The sequence below is a fragment of the Mustela lutreola genome, chromosome 7, assembly GCF_030435805.1.
Source record: "Mustela lutreola isolate mMusLut2 chromosome 7, mMusLut2.pri, whole genome shotgun sequence".
NCBI classification, from domain to species: domain Eukaryota; kingdom Metazoa; phylum Chordata; class Mammalia; order Carnivora; family Mustelidae; genus Mustela; species Mustela lutreola.
In genome coordinates, this window is record NC_081296.1 from 9,166,223 (window position 1) to 9,185,261 (window position 19,039).

Below are 19,039 nucleotides of genomic sequence, written 5' to 3' on the forward strand. Positions count from 1 at the left end.
TGCAAAAATGTGAACAGTTATAAGATTAAGTGAAAACTAACAACCACCAAACAAACCCAACAACAAACAGATTATGATACAGTGGATTTTCAGTTGACTGGATTTTTTTTGGCCAAAAGAAAAACAAAATAAATCAAATATTTGTGTGTCTATTAAACATACCTAGAATAGCATATGAAAAATATCTCATACTTAAAAATAAAGGGGAAAATGTATGGAAAAATCAAGGCTCAGTGCTGCCTTCCCAAGCCTTGGTCTGGGGCTTCTCGCTGCCTCTCTGGGGGCAACAGGAGGAGGCAGAGAAAGCGGCCTGGCTATCTGCCCACGCTACCCTCGGAAAATACGGTCAGTTTGTCAAATACGTTCAGGGTGTCCCCACACATGCACAGGCTGGAAGGTGGGGACTGACTTCCAGCGAGGCCAGAATGTGGTCCTTAATCAGCTCTGTGAGCTCGGGTCGACCCCAAATCTCCCGTGACCTTAAATCGGCGCAGCTGCTCTCCGAGCTCCAAGCCTCAGGCTCTAGTTATTCACGAGGGCCTCATTCCTCCAGGTACTTTACAGTCTATGGACCAGGGACCAACGGGCACCGACAGCAGAGCGGCTGCGGCCCCTGGAGCAAGAGGAGGTGGATGAGGAGGCGGGAGACCGAAAAGGCTGGAAGGCTCCCCAGGCGCTCGGGCGGGGGGCTGGCGACTGGACCGCAGACTCGGGTTCCCCAAAAGGCAGTATGTTTGGAGCAGGGGGCTGGGGGAGGACGCGTCTCCCTTCCAGCTGCGAACCCTTGTCATTCCCACAAACCAATCGAGTGCGAATTAGGATTTCCCTAAACGATGCCCCTCGCTCTCCATCCTCCTCCATCTGCGTTGCGGGTACGCGCGGCTGGTGGTGCAATTTAGAAACGTGCCCCGGAGTCCGGGACACGTAGGTGAGCCACTTCATAGGGACGTGATCGGAGGGAGGAACCGTTACTTCTGAGAATCCCGGCGTTCCCAGATCTCGATGTGGGGTGAAATGCGGGTCGCGACGCTGCCTTCTGAAGGCGGAACAGGCCAAAAATTGTGAGCGGATCCTCTGCGACCGCGGCAGGACTCGAACCTGCAATCTTCTGATCCGAAGTCAGACGCCTTATCCATTAGGCCACGCGGCCGCCCGACGCCTAGCTCTCTTTGGATAATCTGAAAAGTAGCTTTACCGCCCACCGGCTTGCCTGGGACCAATCCATTTGTTCCTTGGGCAGGGGAGGTTGGACTTTGGCTACCAGGGTACTGCCGGGAGAGCCCACCCGGAAGTCTCCCTCTCCCCCCTGCGGGCGGACCGGTCCACTTGCGGCGCTCTTATTGGTCGCGCCGGGAGTCTCCCGCCTGCCTCTCGGGTAGCCGCGGGACGGAACGGGGAGCAGACGGGAAGTTGCGGCTGCCAGCGAGGCGGACTGGTCGGGTGGAGGCCACACGCCACCCCGAGGCTTGCGTAGGCCGTGCGGCGGGAGACGCCGCTCCGTGGGCCTGGGGTCGGGAGCCGCAGCCCGGGAAGCACCGGACGGACCGAGGTTTCCGGCGGGTTCGGCCCGGGGCGGGGAGCGGGGGAGGCCGGGTCGCCGAGCGGCGGTGCGGCCCCTCCCTCTCCAGTCAGGGAGCGAGGCCCGGAGCTGGGCGGAGGCTCGTCCCAGGGCGCACCGCGCGCCGCCGGGCACGGGCACGGGCGGGCGCCCGGGGGCCGCGGCCTCCTGCAGGGCGCCCTGGGCCGGCGGGGCCACGGCCCGGGCACGGGTGGGAGCCCCGGGGACCGGCGGCCCGCCCTGCGGGTTCGAATCCGGGGGCTGGCACCTGGCGGCGCTAGGCCCTGGGGCCGCGCGGGTCGCGGAGCTGGCGGCCACCCTTTGGCAAGCGTTTGCCGAGGGTCGGGTCTCGCGACTTGTTCGCCCTGAGTCACCCGCACGGCGGTTCCGCGTGACCGATAGAATCCGTAATCCCATTTTACGGAGCAGGAGCTTGGGGCCTTAGGGAGCTCGCCCAAGGTCACGCATCTCCTGACAGCCAGCGCCGGGATTCAAACCCGCCGCGTCCTCCTCCGGGACCGTCGCTCGTAACCACTGTGTCCTCCTCCCCCAAGTTCACTGATGCACCTGCTGGAACCTCAGTGTCCTCAGGAGGGGTGTTGGTGATTCTCGTGGCTGTTGGGGGCTTCACTGAGAAAATGTCCCTAAAAGCTCCTGGCACGCTGCCTGGGACGCAGTGAGTGCTCGAGGAGTGACGGCTCGTCACGGACCACGTACCGCACATGTGAGAAATAACACTTGGTATCGTCTGTCTCCTTCAGGATTTGTGGGTGGAAGGCAGGCATGGTCAGACCCATTTCACTGACTGGAAAACAGAGACAGGACGTGTCTCCCTCCACGTCTTTCGGCCAGTAAAAGCAGCCAAGCTGGAGCCCAAAGCCAGGTGTCCTGACTCCCAGCGGGGGGCTCCCTGCACCAACCATGAGCCGCCTGCTCTGGAAGAGGGTGGCCGGCGCCACCACCGTCGGGCCAGGGCCAGTTCCAGCTCCGGGGCGCTGGGTCTCCAGCTCCGGCCCCGCCCCCGTCCCCAGCGACGGGCAGCCGCCGTCGCCGCCGCAGCAAGTGCCATCCTCGGAGGGCGGGCAGCTGCGGCACAACCCATTGCACATCCAGATGCTCTCGAGAGGGCTTCACGAGCAAATCTTCGGGCGCGGCGGGGAGACGCCTGGCGAGGCCGCGGTGCGCCGCAGCGTCGAGCACCTGCAGCAGCACGGGCTCTGGGGGCAGCCGGCCACGCCCTTGCCGGACGTGGAGCTGCGCCTGCCGCCCCTCTACGGGGGCAGCCTGGACCAGCACTTCCGGCTCCTGGCCCAGAAGCAGAGCCTGCCCTACCTGGAGGCGGCCAACTCGTTATTGCAGGCCCAGCTGCCCCCCCAGCCCCCGAGCTGGGCCTGGGCGGAGGGCTGGACCCGGTACGGCCCCGCGGGGGAGGCCGTACCCGTGGCCATCCCCGAGGAGCGGGCCCTGGTGTTCGACGTGGAGGTCTGCTTGGCAGAGGGAACTTGCCCCACGTTGGCGGTGGCCATATCCCCCTCGGCCTGGTAAGTAGGGGCTGGGCTCCGGGGACTTTAGCACAGGTGTGGGGGGGGCCCAGCTGAATGGTTCGTCTCAGTGAACGTTTCCGGAGGTCCCACTGTGTGCCACCAGGGTGCTCTTGTAGGGACTGCGGATTCGTGGTGAACTAAAGTAGGCTTGACCCCAGCTTTCACAGAGCTTATATTCTGGTGGGAAGACACAGGCAGTTAACAAACACCCAAGCAAACAGCAAGTGGTGATAGGGGCTATGTGGAGAAGGACAGTAGCTTGTGCTTGGGATCCTAGGGGAGACCATTAGAGGCCACCTGGATTGGGTGCTTTTCCCCCTCCCCTAATTGCTTCCTGAGAAGTTAGTCCAAGACCTTTGAACAGTGTTTCTGTTTGGGGATGCTGGTGGTTATCATGGGCTGTCCCAGACAGTACAGAGCATTTAGCGTCGCCAGCTGCTCCCTTAAATGCCAGACCAGCTTTCCCTACAATGTCGCCAAACACACTCCCACCCAGACGTAGCACACCCCCCCCCCCCCCCCGCAACCCCTCCTCATTGTCCCCAGCCTCCCAAACAGGCATTTTGGTCCCCGGAAGGTATATCCAAATTTCTCTCTCTTCTTTTTAAATAACTTTCTAAGTGCTACCCACGTTTCTTTTTCAAACAATGATGGCAGTCCTGTTTCTCCCCTTTTTTATTCTTCATTCCAGGATTAAAATACTCTTTACAGCCCCAATGCTTTCAGGCATGGCCAGCACAAAAGTTAGCAGTTTCTTTATCCCTATTGGAAGCTACATCTTTGTACAGAAAGCTGCGAAATGTTAAATATGCAGTTGAAAATGGTGAAAACATGGCTAAATAGATAAGGTAGGCATTAATGGCTGAAAAGAGCAAAACCAGGTTCCGCATTGATTTAGTCCCAGTTGAGACGAGAATCTCAGTGCTTCCTGTGTGACTTGACGGTCCATGTAGAGGGAGTACCACCCACTGTTTGAGAAGGTAAAGCAGGCTGTGGTGGCTGAAGGCAAATTAGGAAACCAGTGACAAGAAAGACTTGGTTTTTGATCTCTCGGTCATTTTTGGCCATTTTACCTCAAGCCCCCTTTTCTCTCCCTCCTCCTCCCTCTCCCCGCCCTCCCCACCCTCTCAGCCTCAGTCCATTCTTGCCAGTGGTCCTGGGGGCACTGCTCGGTTTGCGGGGTGGCAGGAGTCCCTGCCGAGGCCTGGGCTCCCGTGGGGGCCTTCCTCCTGGGAGCCTGACTGGAGGGGCGGGGAGTGCCAGATGGGGCCCCTCCGAGCAGTCTGCTGTGAACTTGGGCATGTCCCTCCCGTGTGGCTGTGTAACCGCAAGTTCCAGCTCAGCCTGAGATTTTGGGGTGGTTTTGGGGGCCCGGGGGAGGGCAGCTTAGCCATTCCGCAGAGCAGCTTCCCAAAGGCTGTGGCTGAGGACTATGGTCGTCGCACTAGGGGGTCATCACACAGGTGCCAACATTGATCTGCGGTTCACAGGACAAGTGTAGAGAGTTAAGTTAACGGCATTGATTCGAAACCTCTTGAATGTGCCACACGTGTTTGCATGTTGGCTGCTTTTTTGTCACAGACGTGTAGTAAGACGGCTCTGTGCGCAGCTGCAGCCCTGGATCTTGACACCAGTCTGGCCTTTTTGTTGTGCCTGGAGTTCCTGCCGTCACCATAGCCTCAGACATGTGACACTTTCCAGCCTCCTCTTCCAGCAGGGCTCTGAAGGGGGAGGCGGTCGCGGCCTGCGTCCCTGAGCGTATGGCCACATTTGGTTGTGAGTTAGACTTTAGCAGGTTTAAAACGAGGAGCCGCTTTCTGCCGGTTTCCCCCTCCCCTGTGGAAGGTGCTGTTGTGTTTGTTGAAGCTGCGGCGGGGGCGCATGGCCCCAGCTGCTCCGGGGCGGAGGCGGGCTGGGTGGCTGTAGAGGTCACAGGAGGCCTCGTCCCTCCCTTTGGTGCTGAGTGGCTTTGACTCTCTGGCGTCCTCTGTGGTTCACAGTGGGCTTTTCCTCAGTGGCCTTTGCCATGCCTGGCCTCGTGGATCTTGGGCACCCTCCAGCCTTGCCCTGAGTCGGGGTCAGGTGCCCGCAGATGGTGCTCTTCTCTGCCCGGGTGGCCCGGCCCCTCCAGGCCCACACTTGCCCTCGGCTCCCCTCGGGTGGCTCGGAGAGGCCCGCACCTGCTCCAAGGTGCGTGATTTGCTCTTGGTCCTTCAGAGTCTTTCCAGCCGTTATTTAGATGGTTCATCCTGTACATGTGCAGCATTTGTCTTTTTTTTTTTTTCTTTTTTTGCTACTTTCAACCAAAAAAAAAAAAATTCCCACTTTGGATTCTGTTGGAATTGTCTGTCTCCCTTACTAACGTTTTGAACACCTGCTGTTGGGTGCTTCCAGACCCGAGGGGTAGACAGTGCTCATAAACACAGACTTTGTGAACCCTGGACCCCAGGGTTCAGGTTGGGTGCCCGTGTGGGACCCCCAGCATGCAGCATTTAGCTCTGTTTTATCTGTGGAAGGGCGAAGTGAAGGAGCTTTTATGACCTCCCTCCCACATGCCCCCACCCGCTCTCCGGCTCCGTGAGGGTGGGGAGCACTCCCTGGGCTCGCTCGCGTCTCAGCTGCTAGCCCGGGAGCCGGCTCGCGGCGGTAGGTGTGCGGTGGGTGTCGCGGAGTGGAAGTCGGCCGCGCCTGTGCCCAGCCTGTCTGCCTCTCACCTCCCTTAGGTATTCTTGGTGCAGCCGGCGGCTGGTGGAAGAGCGTTACTCTTGGACCAACCAGCTGTCGCCGGCTGACCTCATTCCTCTGGAGGTCCCTGCCAGTGCTGGCGGCCCCACCCGGCGCGGCTGGCAGGAGCAGTTAGTGGTGGGGCACAACGTGTGCTTTGATCGAGCCCATATCAGGGAGCAGTACCTGATCCAGGTAAGGTTCCTGGGGCCAGGGTAGCTTCTGGCAGGGGGTGTCCTGAGAGCTCTGACCCTGGGGGTTAGGGAAGGCATTGCTTATCCTCGTCAGCGTCTCTATCTTGGTAGCAGCTATGGAGCCTGCCAGTTGACTAGCGCAGCCCCTGGTCCCTGGGCCCTGCTGTTCATTCCCCAGGACTGGCCTGGTACAGCGCAGGCGTTGTCAGGGAGTACTGCTATCCCTTCTCTCGGCGTGGTGGTTTAGAGCATAGCGTGGGTCTTTGGAGGCTCTGGGCCACACAGCCTGGGCTCACACCTGCCTCCAACAGGGGCAAGCAGCCTGAGCGCCTTACCGTCCCTAAGCCTCCGTTTCCTTACTTGTGAAAAGGGGGCGCAGGCAGAAGCTACCTGGCAGGGTTGGGGTGGGGGTGGGGTTGAACGATGCCTCCTTACAGCCAGCCCAGCAGAAAGGTGGGCCTCCTGAGGGTAGCCTTGTTGACCTGAACAAGGGCTACAGAGCTTGCGAGCAGCAGGGCTGGGGTGGGGGGCCGAGGCTGGGAGCTCAGAAGGCCTCGATCTGGCCCCTCTGTTCCCAAGGCAGCCCTCAGAGCTGTGGCTGGACCCGCTGGGAGGGACCCGTGTGTTGTGGTTGAGCCAGGCCTGCCCCCTGGAGGGCGGGATGTGGGAGGGCGAGCCTGTCCCCGCCAGAGGGCTAAGTGTGCGCAAGCACGAGGAGAGTCTTAAGTTTTGGAAGGTCGTGTGATAGGAGGCTGGGGTGGGGCTGGTGGGGTGACACCCCTGAAGCAGTGCCAAGTGGCCTCAGCTCCAGCCTCCCTGCCCCCCACAGGGCTCCCGCATGCGCTTCCTGGACACCATGAGCATGCACATGGCCATCTCGGGGCTCAGCGGTTTCCAGCGGAGTCTGTGGATGGCAGCCAAGCAGGGCAAGCGCAAGGCCCAACACCCCACGCAGCGAGGCCAGAAGGCCCCCCGCAAAGCCGGTGGCCCAGCGGTGAGCGCTCAACTGCGGGAGGCCGGACTGGGCCGCTTGGGACTGTCTCACCAGCCTGCCTGTCTGTCCCGAGGCTGAACTGTATCCCTCGCTCTGGCCCCCCAGATCTCGTCCTGGGACTGGCTGGACATCAGCAGTGTCAATAATCTGGCAGACGTGCATGGCCTCTATGTTGGGGGGCCCCCCTTAGAGAAGGAGCCTCGAGAGCTGTTTGTCAAGGGTAGCATGAAGGACATCCGTGAGAACTTCCAGGTACGGTGCTGGTGAAGGGCTCTGGGGGGCTGGGCCGTGGCAGCCCCTAGCTGACCCCAGGGAGTGTGGCTGCCCAACCTGACCCTGAGACCTGGCCATGGCAGTGGGATGGCTGCCCACCCAGCGCCTTCCTGTCGCCTGTGCCAGGACCTGATGCAGTACTGTGCCCAGGACGTGTGGGCCACCTATGAGGTTTTCCAGCAGCAGCTACCGCTCTTCTTGGAGAGGTGAGGGGGGGCCCCGGTGGGAACCCCTGGGGGTCAGTAAAGTGCTGGTACCTAGGTCCTTGGTCAAAAGGTCTCCCTCAGCCTGTGGACTTTAGCCTTTTCAGGGCCTGGAGGGGTGAGCTGAGGGCTGTGGCAGTGCTTCCTGTGTGTGGTCCTGGCTGATTGAGCACCCTGTCCGTGCCCAGACCCTGAGCCCAGGGCTTCACATCTGTCTTGGTCATGTTTGGTAGTGAGTCACTCATACAGTGTGGCCAGTCACAAGTGTCCCCTAGACTTCATTTGAATCGACTGGCCTGCCTCATTCATTTGCCCTTGGGCAGGTCACTTGGTTTTTCAGTGTCTGTGTGTGTCTGTAAAGCACACACAAATAACGCCCAGTCCCATTGGGAGGCTTGTCTGTGATCTAGCGCAGTGCGGGGTGCTTGCTGAGGCTTGACATAGGAGAAGGCACCTGTTTCCACTTTTGCCTGTAACTGTAACAAGGATTATCCCTTGAGGACGGGATGATACGGGATGATACTGTATCCACTTGATAGAGGAACTGTCTATGTCAGGGGAAGCGACTTACCTAGCATCTCAGGGTTCCAGAGTCTTCCAGCTGGGTTTGAGACCTGGTCTGGCATCAGCGCTACACTGCCTGGGTGGTCAGGTTGAGGCTCGCCAGACTGGCTCAGGGACTGGGCCCACGCCTTGCTTTCTGGGGCCATTTTTGACCGCCGTGGTGTTTCCCCCCACCCCCAGGTGCCCCCACCCAGTGACCCTGGCTGGCATGCTGGAGATGGGGGTCTCCTACCTGCCCGTGAACCACAACTGGGAGCGGTACCTGGCAGAGGCGCAGAGCACGTACGAGGAGCTCCAGCGGGAGATGAAGAAGTCACTGATGGACCTGGCCAACGACGCCTGCCAGCTGCTCTCAGGACAGAGGTAGGCAGCAGGCCTTGGGAGGGCAGGATCTAGGTGAGTACGGGTGGGCTGGGCCTTATGCCACCCTGGTGTACTCGCTCTGCAGGTACAAGGAAGACCCCTGGCTCTGGGACCTGGAGTGGGACCTGCAAGAGTTTAAGCAGAAGAAGGCAAAGAAGGTGAAGAGGAAGGAGCCAACTACAGCCAGCAAGTTGCCCATCGAGGGGGCTGGGGCCCCTGGGGAGCCCAAGGATCAGGAAGGTGGGGAGCATGGGCGGGAGGTGGGGCAGGGATGGTCCCTGGGAAGGTCCTGGGACCCACTGGGACCACTGAAAGGGGTCCTCCGGCCTTCCAGAGATAAGTGGCTGGGCAGGTCTTCCGGAGAGACCCTTCCGCGGGTCCTGATGGTCCTGCCCACCCTCTGCAGACCCCGGCCCCCCCAGTGAGGAGGAGGAGGTTCAGCGAGATGGCATGGCTCGTGCCTGCTTGGAGCGCTTGAAGGGGACTGCAGAGGTCTTGCCCAAGCGGCCCCAGCACCTTCCTGGACACCCTGGGTGAGCCTCAGCCCCTCATGTGTCCAGAGTCTGCACTTCTCCTCCCATGAGACTCCCTTTACCTGGGCCCCAGCACCAGGGTGGTGTTTGTGGGGGACCCTTGGGGACCTGCTGCCATTCCTTCTGTCTTCCAGTCACTTGCTCATTCTGACCCCCGGCTTGCTGGTCTCATTCAGTGCAAGTGCACTGAGCCCCTGATGAATGCTGGGCCCACTGCAGCCACCTGGGGTACAGATAGGGATGGTTCCTTTCTAGGAGCTGCTTCTCCCTAGGAGGAGCTAGGCACGAAAACCAACCCGGGCAGCTAGTCTTTATATTCCTGATGAGAAGGAAGAGTGAGCAGTGTTGAGGCAGCACCTAACTCTGCCTGGAGAAATCAGGGAAGGCTTCCTTGAGGAGGGGATTTTTATGAGCCTCATAGACAGGCAGAGATGAGAAAATAGGGGCAACCAGGGTGAATAGCAGGATCTCTTCACAACTTAAGGGAGGTCTAAGTTGTGTACATCCTTTGGGTTGGCCGTGGTGAACAGTGTGTGATAGATGGGGCTCTGAAAGCCCTGTGTGACCCTGGAGCAAGCAGTGGGGCAGATCTGCTGTCTTCTCGGGCCAGTTGCTCTATATGGAATGGAGGTTGGGAAGGAGCCCAGTGCTGGCCCACACTTACAGGCCTTGGTTTCTGACTAGTCTGGTAGGCCTGACCTAGGATCTTCCTTTTCAGATGCGTGAATTATTCTAGGGGACTTCCTGGGGGTCATGGGTGTACCCGCAGAGGGAGGGCACTGGGACTCTAGGCTGAGGTCACCAGAAAGCCTCGGGGCTTTGAAGGGTGGGCGTGGTCATGGGAGAGGGAGCCTGGCTTGTGGTTCTGTGCTGTCCTCCCCTCACCGCAGTGACACTGCTCTCCTCGGGTGGGGCACAGGTGGTACCGGAAGCTTTGTCCCCGGCTAGATGACCCCGCGTGGACCCCGGGCCCCAGCCTCCTCAGCCTGCAGATGCGGGTCACTCCAAAACTCATGGCAATGACCTGGGATGGCTTCCCTCTGCACTGCTCGGAGCGGCATGGCTGGGGGTATCTGGTGCCCGGGCGGCGGGACAACCTGGCCCAGGCGCCCGTGGAAACCGCCCCGGCCTCAGCTGGGGTGGCCTGCCCCTACAGGTGAGGCTCAGGAAAGGAAAAGGTAGAGTCTGGGGACCCCTTCCCTTTGCTGGAGGACCCAAACCTGGCCCAGGCCAGCGGGAAGAGCTGGGGTGCGAGGGTCTGGGTGTGAGTCCTCGTTTCCGTGGCTGCCCTTTCCTTGTGCGGTCGGAGCCCCACAGGGGCGTGGAGGCCTGAGGCCCTGCCCTCGGGTCCAGTGGCATAGCTGCCTTCCCAGGAGCGAGCTGCGGGGGGCTGTCGGGAGCAGCAGCGGAGGTGGGCTGTTTTTCTTTTCTGTGTAGAGTTTATCAAGCACGAGTTCCACTCTGATCATAAAGCTTTCGTGGTGCCCCTCGTTGGTTCGCAGGCAGCCGCGTGAGATTGAGTGGTTAGCCACACGGTAGAGTTGGCAGAACAGAGGTCTAGGGAAGTCTCTGGACTTGTCTGAGATCCCGAGTCCTGAGCTTTGGACAGGCAGGTGTTGGGGACAAGCCGTGGCACTCCACATGGCTCAAGTTGGGAGGCCTGGTTCTGCAGGACAGCCCGAGTTACCTGCAGAGCCCTGGGGACAAAAGGGGCCCGGGGTCCTGTGGGCAAGGCTGCTCAGCTCCCAGAGCTTTCCCAGGGGAGGCGGCTGCTGCGAGCTGGGAGCTCAGATTGGGGTCAGACCAGGGCTCGCACCCTCGCCTGCCACCGGCGTGTTGTGTTTTACTTGGATTTGTCACTCCCTGTCTGAAAACCAGGGAGAGCGCTGTCCCGCTTTGCCTCAGAGCTGGTTCTGAGGCCTGAGCAAAGGGAGTTGGGGAAGGCCCTAGCGAGCCGCCCGGCCCGGGCCCCCCCGTAATCAGAGGCCGCTGCTCTTCTCTGCACAGAGCCATCGAGTCCCTGTACAGGAAGCACTGTCTTGAACAGGGGAAGCAGCAGCCGGAGCCCCAGCAGGCAGGCCTGGCGGAGGAGTTCCTGCTCGCCGACGGCAGCGCCATGTGGCAGACGGTGAGGGCAGCTCTGAAGTCTCTGCTCCCTCCTGGGGACAGGCGGCCTTCTGGGTGGGGGCGGCGCCCTGGGGGCCCTGGGGTGCTGGCCCTAGGCCAGCCCCCTGCTTCACTTCCTTGCTACCTGGGCCCATCCAGGTGGAAGAACTGGGCTGCCTGGAAGCAGAGGCAGAAGCGGAGGTGGAGGCCAGGTCAGAGCGCTGCGGAGCGGCTGTCCCCAGTCAGCCCCCAGCTCTGGTGAGCGGGCTTCTGGGCTGGGGTTGTCTGGGCAGGCGCTCGGCAGGCTCTGGGTGGCGGGGCCTTGCTCTTGTGCCCTATGTAGCTCTCCCCCTTGCCAGAGCATTCCCAAGGTCCCGGGGGTGGGGGTGGGGACACACTGCCTTGCCCGTGGGTGGCCCCGTGTTTCTTGGAGGCTGAGGAGGGAGCCTGAGGTTCGTGGTCATCCTGCCACTTCTCAGCACACCGTTGGCTGCCTCAGGCCCTTTTCCCATGCCCTGGCCCTCACCGAATGCAGGTGCTGAGCAGGGCCTCATCTAGGTGTGTGGCCCCCACAGACTGCCGCTGGTGGCCCCAAAGGCAGCCAGCCAGCCTATCACCATGGCAACGGACCTTACAACGATGTGGACGTCCCCGGCTGCTGGTTCTTCAAGCTGCCTCACAAGGTGTGTGTCCTGATAGACGCCTGTTCCGTGCTGCCCTCACCGTGCCTTGGGCACCCATGTCCCTGGAGTGACTCAACCCAGAAGCGCCCTAGCACAGGAGCAACACACGTGGTGGGACAGGGCATGGTCCCAGACAGTTCCCCATCTCTTGGAGTCTCTGCCTCCTGAAAGTTGGGTGGCGAGGGGCATGGTGGTATGATTAAATGACGGTGGCTATCAGGTGTCGGGCATGTGGGTCACATGATGGGTGCTAGTGTCCCACGGTGGGTAGTTCCCTGGGTCAGCCTCGATCCTGAAGCAGGTGATCTGCCCTTTTTTTTTTTTTTTTTTAAGCTTTTATTTATTTGACATAGATAGCACAAGCATGAGGAGTGGCAGACAGTGGGAGAGGGAGAGGGGGAAGCAGGCTCCCTGCAGAGGATGGGGAGCTCGATGCGGGGTTCAGTCCTGGGACCCTGGGATCATGACCAGAGCCAAAGACAGATGCTCAACTGACTGAGCTGCCCTGTGTCCACTGAGGATTTTCCTGCTGAGGCAGCCTCAGGAGGCCACAAGGAGACCGAGGCTTCGGCCTGTGCCTGTGTCTCTCACCTCACTTCATCTCACGATGACAGGAGGCATTTTATCCCTCACGTCAGTGCACGAAGTGTGGATTCAGTACGTGAGATATTTTGAGGGAATACAGATACGTATAACTTTTATTACAGTTCATTGTTACACTTTTTTTTTAAATGATTTTTAAAATTTTTATTTTGAAGATTTTATTTGATGGATAATAGGCAGAGAGGCAGGTAGGGAGAGAGAGGAGGAAGCAGGCTCCCCGCTGAGCAGAGAGCCCGACTTGGGGCTCGATCCCAGGACCCTGAGATCTGACCTGAGCCGAAGGCAGAGGTTCAACTTACTGAGCCACCCAGGTGCCTTATTGTTACACTTCTGTTTTATTAGATATTTCTGACAGTTTCACCATGTGCTGTTTATCATATATATATATTTTTTTAAGATCTTATTTATTTGACAGAGTGTGCGTGTACGCACTCACACAAGCAGGGGGAGCAGCAAAGGGAGAGCAGAGCAGGCTCTCTGCTGGGCAGGGAGCCTGAGGAGGGGCTCAGTCTCAGGACCCTGGTGATCATGACCTGAGCCAAACGCAGGCACTTAACGGCTGAGCCACCCAGGCATCCTTTTCATAGTTTTATCATAAATACACACATGTAGGATGAAAGCTCATATGGGTCCACGTTCTGCAGTGTGGGACATCTGCTGGGGACCTCGGATCCTATGTACCCTCCCCCACCCCAGACAAGGGGGCAGCTGCCTGGTGGAGGGAGATGGCGTTTGTGTCTCAGTTGCTTGTCCATGTGCGTGCATGCACATGCACCTGTGTTGCATTTGGGGATTTCCCTAGACTGGTTTGCTTGAGGTTCTGGGCTTGGTGGTCAGAGCTGAGGTGCACAGGGGGTTCCTTAGGGATCTGCCACCAGCTTCCAAGAGCCCCTGCTTCCTTTGCCCTTTTCAGGATGGTAGCAGCTGCAACGTGGGCAGCCCCTTTGCCAAGGACTTCTTGCCCAAAATGGAGGATGGCACCCTGCAGGCCGGCCCAGGAGGTGCCAGCGGGCCCCGTGCCTTGGAAATCAACAAAATGATTTCTTTCTGGAGGAATGCCCATAAACGAATCAGGTGGGCTGCCGTGGGAGGGTGGAAACCTGTCATCTGTGCCCCTGGCCAGGTTACAGCAGCCCTGGGATCCCCTTCTCCCACCTCCCACCCAGGTTCCCCCCGCCCACCCCCCTGTGTCGCACCGGAGGGACAGCCCAGCGACAGTCTTGAGGCTTGGCTTCTTGTGGTTTGGGTGCCGTGTGACTGCGGGCAGGCCCCTTTCCTTCCTAGCCTCAGCCTCTGTGTTTATGTAGAAAGTGGTGTGGTTGGGCCTGGATGGTGGAGCTGCTGGAGCCCTGGATGTGGCTGAGGGGCATGGAGGGCAGCTGGCCTCTGCCGCAGGGCTGGCTGCCAGAAGGCTGCTGCCGTGGCTGCTGAGGTCTGCCCTGAGTGTGGCCAAGGTGCTCATGGCAGGGCCGAGGTCAGACTCCTCACAGACACTCTGGGGCAGGGCAGAAGCCATCTGGGAGGCCTGCCTGGTTCTCAGATGGCATATACTCCTGGATGAGGGATCTTAGGGCCCCAGGCCTTGGTTGTGCCTCGGCCGCCCTGAATGAAGTCGGTGGGGAGAGGGTGAGGCCTGGCCAGGAGGGGACGCGGTGGCCCCCAGAGCTGGATTCTGTTCCTCTTGGCTTTCCTGAGCCTCAGTCCTGTCCCCGCAGTTCCCAGATGGTGGTGTGGCTGCCCAGGTCGGCTCTGCCCCGTGCTGTGACCAGGTATGGCCTGCCAAGTGGTTGAGGGGACGGGAGAACTGAGTAGGGGAGGACCTAGGACTACAGCAAGCTGCCAAGACTCATGTTCTCCCCTACCCTACCAGGCATCCCGACTACGATGAGGAAGGTCGCTACGGGGCCATCTTGCCTCAGGTGGTGACCGCTGGCACCATCACACGCCGGGCCGTGGAGCCCACGTGGCTTACTGCCAGCAACGCCCGGGTATGTGTGTGCTGCCCTCGCGTCTCTGTGCTGCCTCTCCTGGGTTCCTTAGAAACTGGGTACAGAGGGTTTTCGGGAGGAGCACGAAAAGGAACCTAAGTTCTGGGGCAGTCAGGACCCCAGTTCAAATCTAGCTCTGCCGCTCTGTGGTTCCTTCAGCAAACTTGACCTGAGCCCCTCCTCGTAGTCAGACACGGACGAGGCGTGATGCGCACAGCTGCGGTGGGGTGGAGGCGGGGCCGGATGTCTACTGTCCCCTCGCGCTGCTGCTCCGCGGCTGTCCTGGGAGCCCCTGGGGGTGGAGTGTGGGGCCGTGCTTGGCATTACCGAAAGCGCCCGGTCAGGAAAGGCCCAGCACTCAGTGGAGCCCGACTCCAGGAATGGGGCAGGGGGAGGAGTCTCACTGGGGTGTCTGGGGAGGGCCTGACCTCCCTCTTCCGCAGCCTGACCGAGTAGGCAGTGAGTTGAAGGCCATGGTGCAGGCCCCGCCCGGCTATGTGCTCGTGGGCGCCGACGTGGACTCGCAGGAGCTGTGGATCGCCGCTGTGCTTGGAGATGCCCACTTTGCGGGCATGCACGGTGAGAGGGGCCGGGCCGGAGCCGAGGCAGCCGTGGGGCTGGCAGAACGCCTCCAGGCCGCCTTTCTCACGCCTGGCTCCCCACCCCCCTCCCCAGGCTGCACGGCCTTCGGCTGGATGACGCTGCAGGGCAGGAAGAGCAGGGGCACTGACCTGCACAGTAAGACCGCGGCGACCGTGGGCATCAGCCGGGAGCACGCCAAGATCTTCAACTACGGCCGCATCTACGGGGCGGGGCAGCCCTTCGCCGAGCGCCTGCTGATGCAGTTCAACCACCGGCTCACCCGGCAGGAGGCAGCCGAGAAGGCCCAGCAGATGTACGCTGTCACCAAGGGCCTTCGCAGGTGAGGGGCCCCTCCCCCATCCGCGTCTCCCCCAGAGCCTTAGGCCTCCTCTGCTCCCTTTAACCGCCCTCGTCACATCTCGCTTTCCCCCTGGCCTGAGCCCTCTCTTGGCTCCTCTCCCTCCAGCCCTCTGACCTGGCTCCAGGATGGTTGGCCCCGGGGGTTGTGACATTTGCTTATTGAATAACTTGAAGCAGTTTTCATCAGAGTTAGGCTGGACTTCTGTGTTGCCACGAAGCGGCGGCACGGTGGCGGTGTGGGGTCCGGGGAGCGAGTGAGGGCGGGGCGGGGCGGTGGGCGTTGGTAGGGGCAGCGCTGGAGCCCTGGAGACCTCGGATGGGCTTTGCTCCAGGAGGCTGCGGTTTGTTCCCTCTGGCCGTGCTGCCTCGTGTGCTCAGGGCCTTACTGGGTCCCAGGAGGGCCTTAAAGACCGGGAGGAGAGGGACGGGTCTGCCTTCCACAGGTACCATGTCCAGGGGCCACAGTTAACGAGCAGGTCTCCTCCTGGGAGGCTGCAGGGCGAGCAAGTGAGGGTGTAGGGGGAGCGCGCGAACACCGGGGAGGGGTACAGCTCGCACTGTGGGGACTGTGCGATGAGGACGGATGAGGTCGGGCCTTAGTCGTGGAGACCTTTGAAGGGGACACGGGGGAGTCTGGCCCGAGGACGCGGGTGGCGGGGAAGGCCCAGTGCAGTGTGGAGATGAGTGACGGGCATGGGGAGCCGTCAGGGTCAGGCCTGGTGAGGTCTGAGGCCGCACCGGAGCTGGGAGTCTGGGGCAGTGGAAACTGAGGGGTTCGGTCTGACTTGGCTCAGCGCGGTCTTCTCTACATGTCCTTCTCCCTTCAAGGAGTAGCCCATTCCCTACCATCCCTCCCTTCTGAGGTCACAGCCCTTGTGTCTCCTGCACTAAAGCATGACGCTCAGTGGCCGCTGGGCGGTCCTGCGTTTGCAGCACGAGGACAGTGGTAACCGTGCTGGCTCCCAGGCTGGCATCTGTCCTTTGCTGGGCTTCCATGGAGTAGCCCGCGGAGGCCTGGGTTCCCGTCTGGGCTTCACCTCTTGGCAAGTTACTTACCCCCTCTCAGCCTGTTCCCCCCTCTGATGTCGAGCCCAGGGCCACAGGCATGGGCCTGGGTGTCTGTGAGTACTGCAGCCTGGGGCCAGGCACCCAGGAGGCACTCCCACGGGAATGATGTGGGGACGCTGCCCCCAGGTACCGGCTGTCGGACGAGGGCGAGTGGCTCGTGAGGGAGTTGGACCTCCCTGTGGACAGGACTGAAGACGGCTGGGTTTCCCTGCAGGATCTGCGCAAGATCCAGAGAGAAGCTTCGAGGAAGTAAGAACCTTCTGTGTCCTAAGGAGGGAGGGCAGGTCCGGGTTCGCCTGGGGGAGCTGGGATACTTAGTTTTAGCTCAGAGATGCTGAAAGGCAAAGCCTGGCTTTTGTGTGTGTGTCCCCAGGTCACGCTGGAAGAAGTGGGAGGTGGTTGCCGAACGAGCGTGGACGGGGGGCACGGAGTCCGAAATGTTCAATAAGCTGGAGAGCATTGCCATGTCTGACACCCCGTGTACCCCAGTGCTGGGCTGCCGCATCAGCCGGGCCCTGGAGCCCTCGGCTGTCCAGGGGGAGGTAGTGCGCGGTCCTCGGAGCCTGGGGAGAGGGGGTCACAGGGAGGGGCAGGGCTCCGGTACCACCACCTCCCCACAGCGAGCCGGTGTGTGGCTGAACCCCTCTGACCTGTGCCCCCTCCCCCCACAGTTTATGACCAGCCGCGTGAACTGGGTGGTGCAGAGCTCTGCCGTGGACTATCTACACCTCATGCTCGTGGCCATGAGGTGGCTGTTTGAGGAGTTTGCCATCGACGGGCGCTTCTGCATCAGCATCCACGATGAGGTCCGCTACCTGGTGCGAGAGGAGGACCGCTACCGCGCAGCCTTGGCCCTGCAGATCACCAACCTCCTGACCAGGTACGCGGGGCAGGGGCTGCTCACATCTCCCTAGGAATGAAGGTCCTAAAAAGACCAGCCTCAGCTGTAAGTCGGATTTCTTGGATTTGAAAAGACCATAAATCCAGACTAGATGACGGAAGTAGTGAGGAGGTCAGGGAGGTGTTCCATGAGTAGCTGCCATCGTGGTCTCCTCTAGCCACAGACTTTTGTTTTAAAAATCAAATGAAACCTTTTCTCAGTTCATGCAAAATTGAGAGGTTTTTCTTTTATCCAGGTTTCCTTAAGTGCCAGAAGTTTATGATTCCTCGTTCACAGTGTTTTCTGGTGGTAGTCTGAAACTCCGATGTGGCTTAAAAAACATTTTCTATATGGGGCTGTATTCCCTTGTAGTAGTAAGATTCCTAGTTTACCTGGTTGACTCCAGTAATCACAGTTCCGTAATGGTCTACCATTCAGAACTAGTTTGGGAAGCAGATCTCCTAATGGGTGGATCATGGAGACGGTACTTAACACTCCATGGCCCTCTCCATCTGCCCCTGGGGCGGTTGTGCCTGACAGCTGACAGTGAACTTCAGGGGGAAAGACATGTTCTAAACCCCTCACTGTGCAGCGGTCTGCTGGGGGAGGGCCGGGTCTGAGAGGGGACTGGTCTCTTGCAGGTGTATGTTTGCCTACAAGCTGGGTCTCAATGACCTGCCTCAGTCCGTCGCCTTTTTCAGCACAGTCGATATTGACCGGTGCCTCAGGAAGGAAGTGACCATGGATTGTAAAACCCCTTCCAATCCAACTGGGATGGAAAGGAGATACGGGATTCCCCAGGGTGAGCTGCACCCCGCTCCGGTCGGCAAGTGCAGAGTGCGGGCGGGTCCGGGGAGGGCGTGCCCGGGACCTCCAGGGACCATGATGTTCACGGCACATGAAGGAAGAAACCAGAACTCAAAATATTTCCTCTTTAGCCACAGAGAAATATATTTTAGATGCCACCTTGTATAAGGTCAAAGTGCATTTTTAGGTGAAAAATGTGCTTTGAATACCAAACAAGCAGAAAGATACATTTAAAAAGAAAATAAGCTTATTTTATACAGAAAGAAAATGGGCACGCCCCAGCGGCACCTTCTGTCCCCGGCGGTTGCTCTGCCTTGCTCTTCCCTCCTTGCTGGCTCCTGGGCACCGCCAACCACAGGCACTGTCTTTCAGGTGAAGCGCTGGATATTTACCAGATAATTGAACTCACCAAAGGCTCCTTGGAACCGTGAAGCCGGCCTGGACCGCAGCTCTGCCTGCAGGCCCCGAATTTGCTCCCGTGGAGTTCCGTCGGGGTGGCGCAGGCTCCCACACTCAGGCTTGCGCTGTGCTGCTTGCAAAAGGGCTCGCGGGAGGCCAGCCCTCGCCAGCAGCAGGAGCCGCCTAGACGGCCTGCCTCCGAGGGAAAGTGCGGCGGAGTCCAGTGGGTTCAGAGCCAAGATGCCACCAGTGGCACAGGCTGTAGGACACGGGGCACTGTTGCTTGTTGGGTAAAAAGAAAGCAGAAGCCCCAAAGTTCACATTAACTCAGGCATTTCATTTCTTTTTTCCTTTTCTTCTTGGCTGGTTCTTTGTTCTGTCCCTCGTGCTCTGATGCAGTGCCCTAGCGGGAGAGAAGTAATGCTCAAATGTGATAAGCCTGCTCAGAGGCCGTGGAAATAAAAACAAAAATCCTTTATCTTCTCATGAAAGCCTGTGGTAGTCCTGCTTTCTCTCCTTCTCCGAAAGGTGGTTCTGTCTGTGGAGGAACAGGGAGGCCTGCCACGGGGCTGAGCAGCCAGCACCGAGGCCCTTCTGCAGGGCAGAGGCAGGG

At 59.8% G+C, this 19,039-nt stretch overlaps 2 protein-coding genes and 1 non-coding gene across 5 annotated transcripts in view; 1 reads left to right on the forward strand and 2 right to left on the reverse strand.

Annotated features, from left to right (window-relative positions):
- Positions 1 to 1,077: 1,077 nt before the first annotated feature.
- On the reverse strand, positions 1,078 to 1,150 carry TRNAR-UCG (transfer RNA arginine (anticodon UCG)). The gene has a single exon. It is a non-coding gene; the product is annotated as a tRNA-Arg (tRNA).
- Positions 1,151 to 1,374: 224 nt separating this feature from the next.
- On the forward strand, positions 1,375 to 18,581 carry POLG (DNA polymerase gamma, catalytic subunit). The gene is made up of 23 exons (XM_059180024.1): positions 1,375 to 1,549; positions 2,320 to 3,099; positions 5,826 to 6,021; positions 6,850 to 7,014; positions 7,120 to 7,266; positions 7,414 to 7,493; positions 8,235 to 8,417; positions 8,503 to 8,657; positions 8,824 to 8,950; positions 9,870 to 10,106; positions 10,958 to 11,078; positions 11,216 to 11,314; positions 11,632 to 11,739; positions 13,256 to 13,416; positions 14,058 to 14,111; positions 14,213 to 14,330; positions 14,774 to 14,909; positions 15,006 to 15,252; positions 16,467 to 16,589; positions 16,714 to 16,882; positions 17,012 to 17,220; positions 17,862 to 18,022; positions 18,400 to 18,581. The coding sequence occupies exons 2-23, from the start codon at positions 2,480 to 2,482 to the stop codon at positions 18,456 to 18,458; spliced, it is 3,675 nt and encodes a 1,224-aa protein (XP_059036007.1). The 5' UTR covers positions 1,375 to 1,549; positions 2,320 to 2,479; the 3' UTR covers positions 18,459 to 18,581.
- FANCI (FA complementation group I) overlaps positions 18,253 to 19,039 on the reverse strand; it is an 85,815-nt gene continuing 85,028 nt past the window's right edge. For all 3 annotated transcript variants that reach the window (XM_059180022.1, XM_059180020.1, XM_059180021.1), the window contains exon 38: positions 18,253 to 18,829. In XM_059180022.1, the coding sequence (XP_059036005.1) occupies positions 18,749 to 18,829 (81 nt within the window). In that variant the 3' untranslated portion in view covers positions 18,253 to 18,748. The remainder of the gene's footprint in view (positions 18,830 to 19,039) is intronic.

Bases quoted from the DNA above. Each gene is read 5' to 3' on its own strand.
- POLG (XM_059180024.1), top strand. From the start codon at position 2,480: ATGAGCCGCCTGCTCTGGAAGAGGGTGGCCGGCGCCACCACCGTCGGG. The intron at 7,494-8,234 runs GTGAGGGGGGGC...CCCCACCCCCAG, and splicing joins CTACCGCTCTTCTTGGAGAG to GTGCCCCCACCCAGTGACCC. The intron at 11,315-11,631 runs GTGAGCGGGCTT...TGGCCCCCACAG, and splicing joins CCAGTCAGCCCCCAGCTCTG to ACTGCCGCTGGTGGCCCCAA.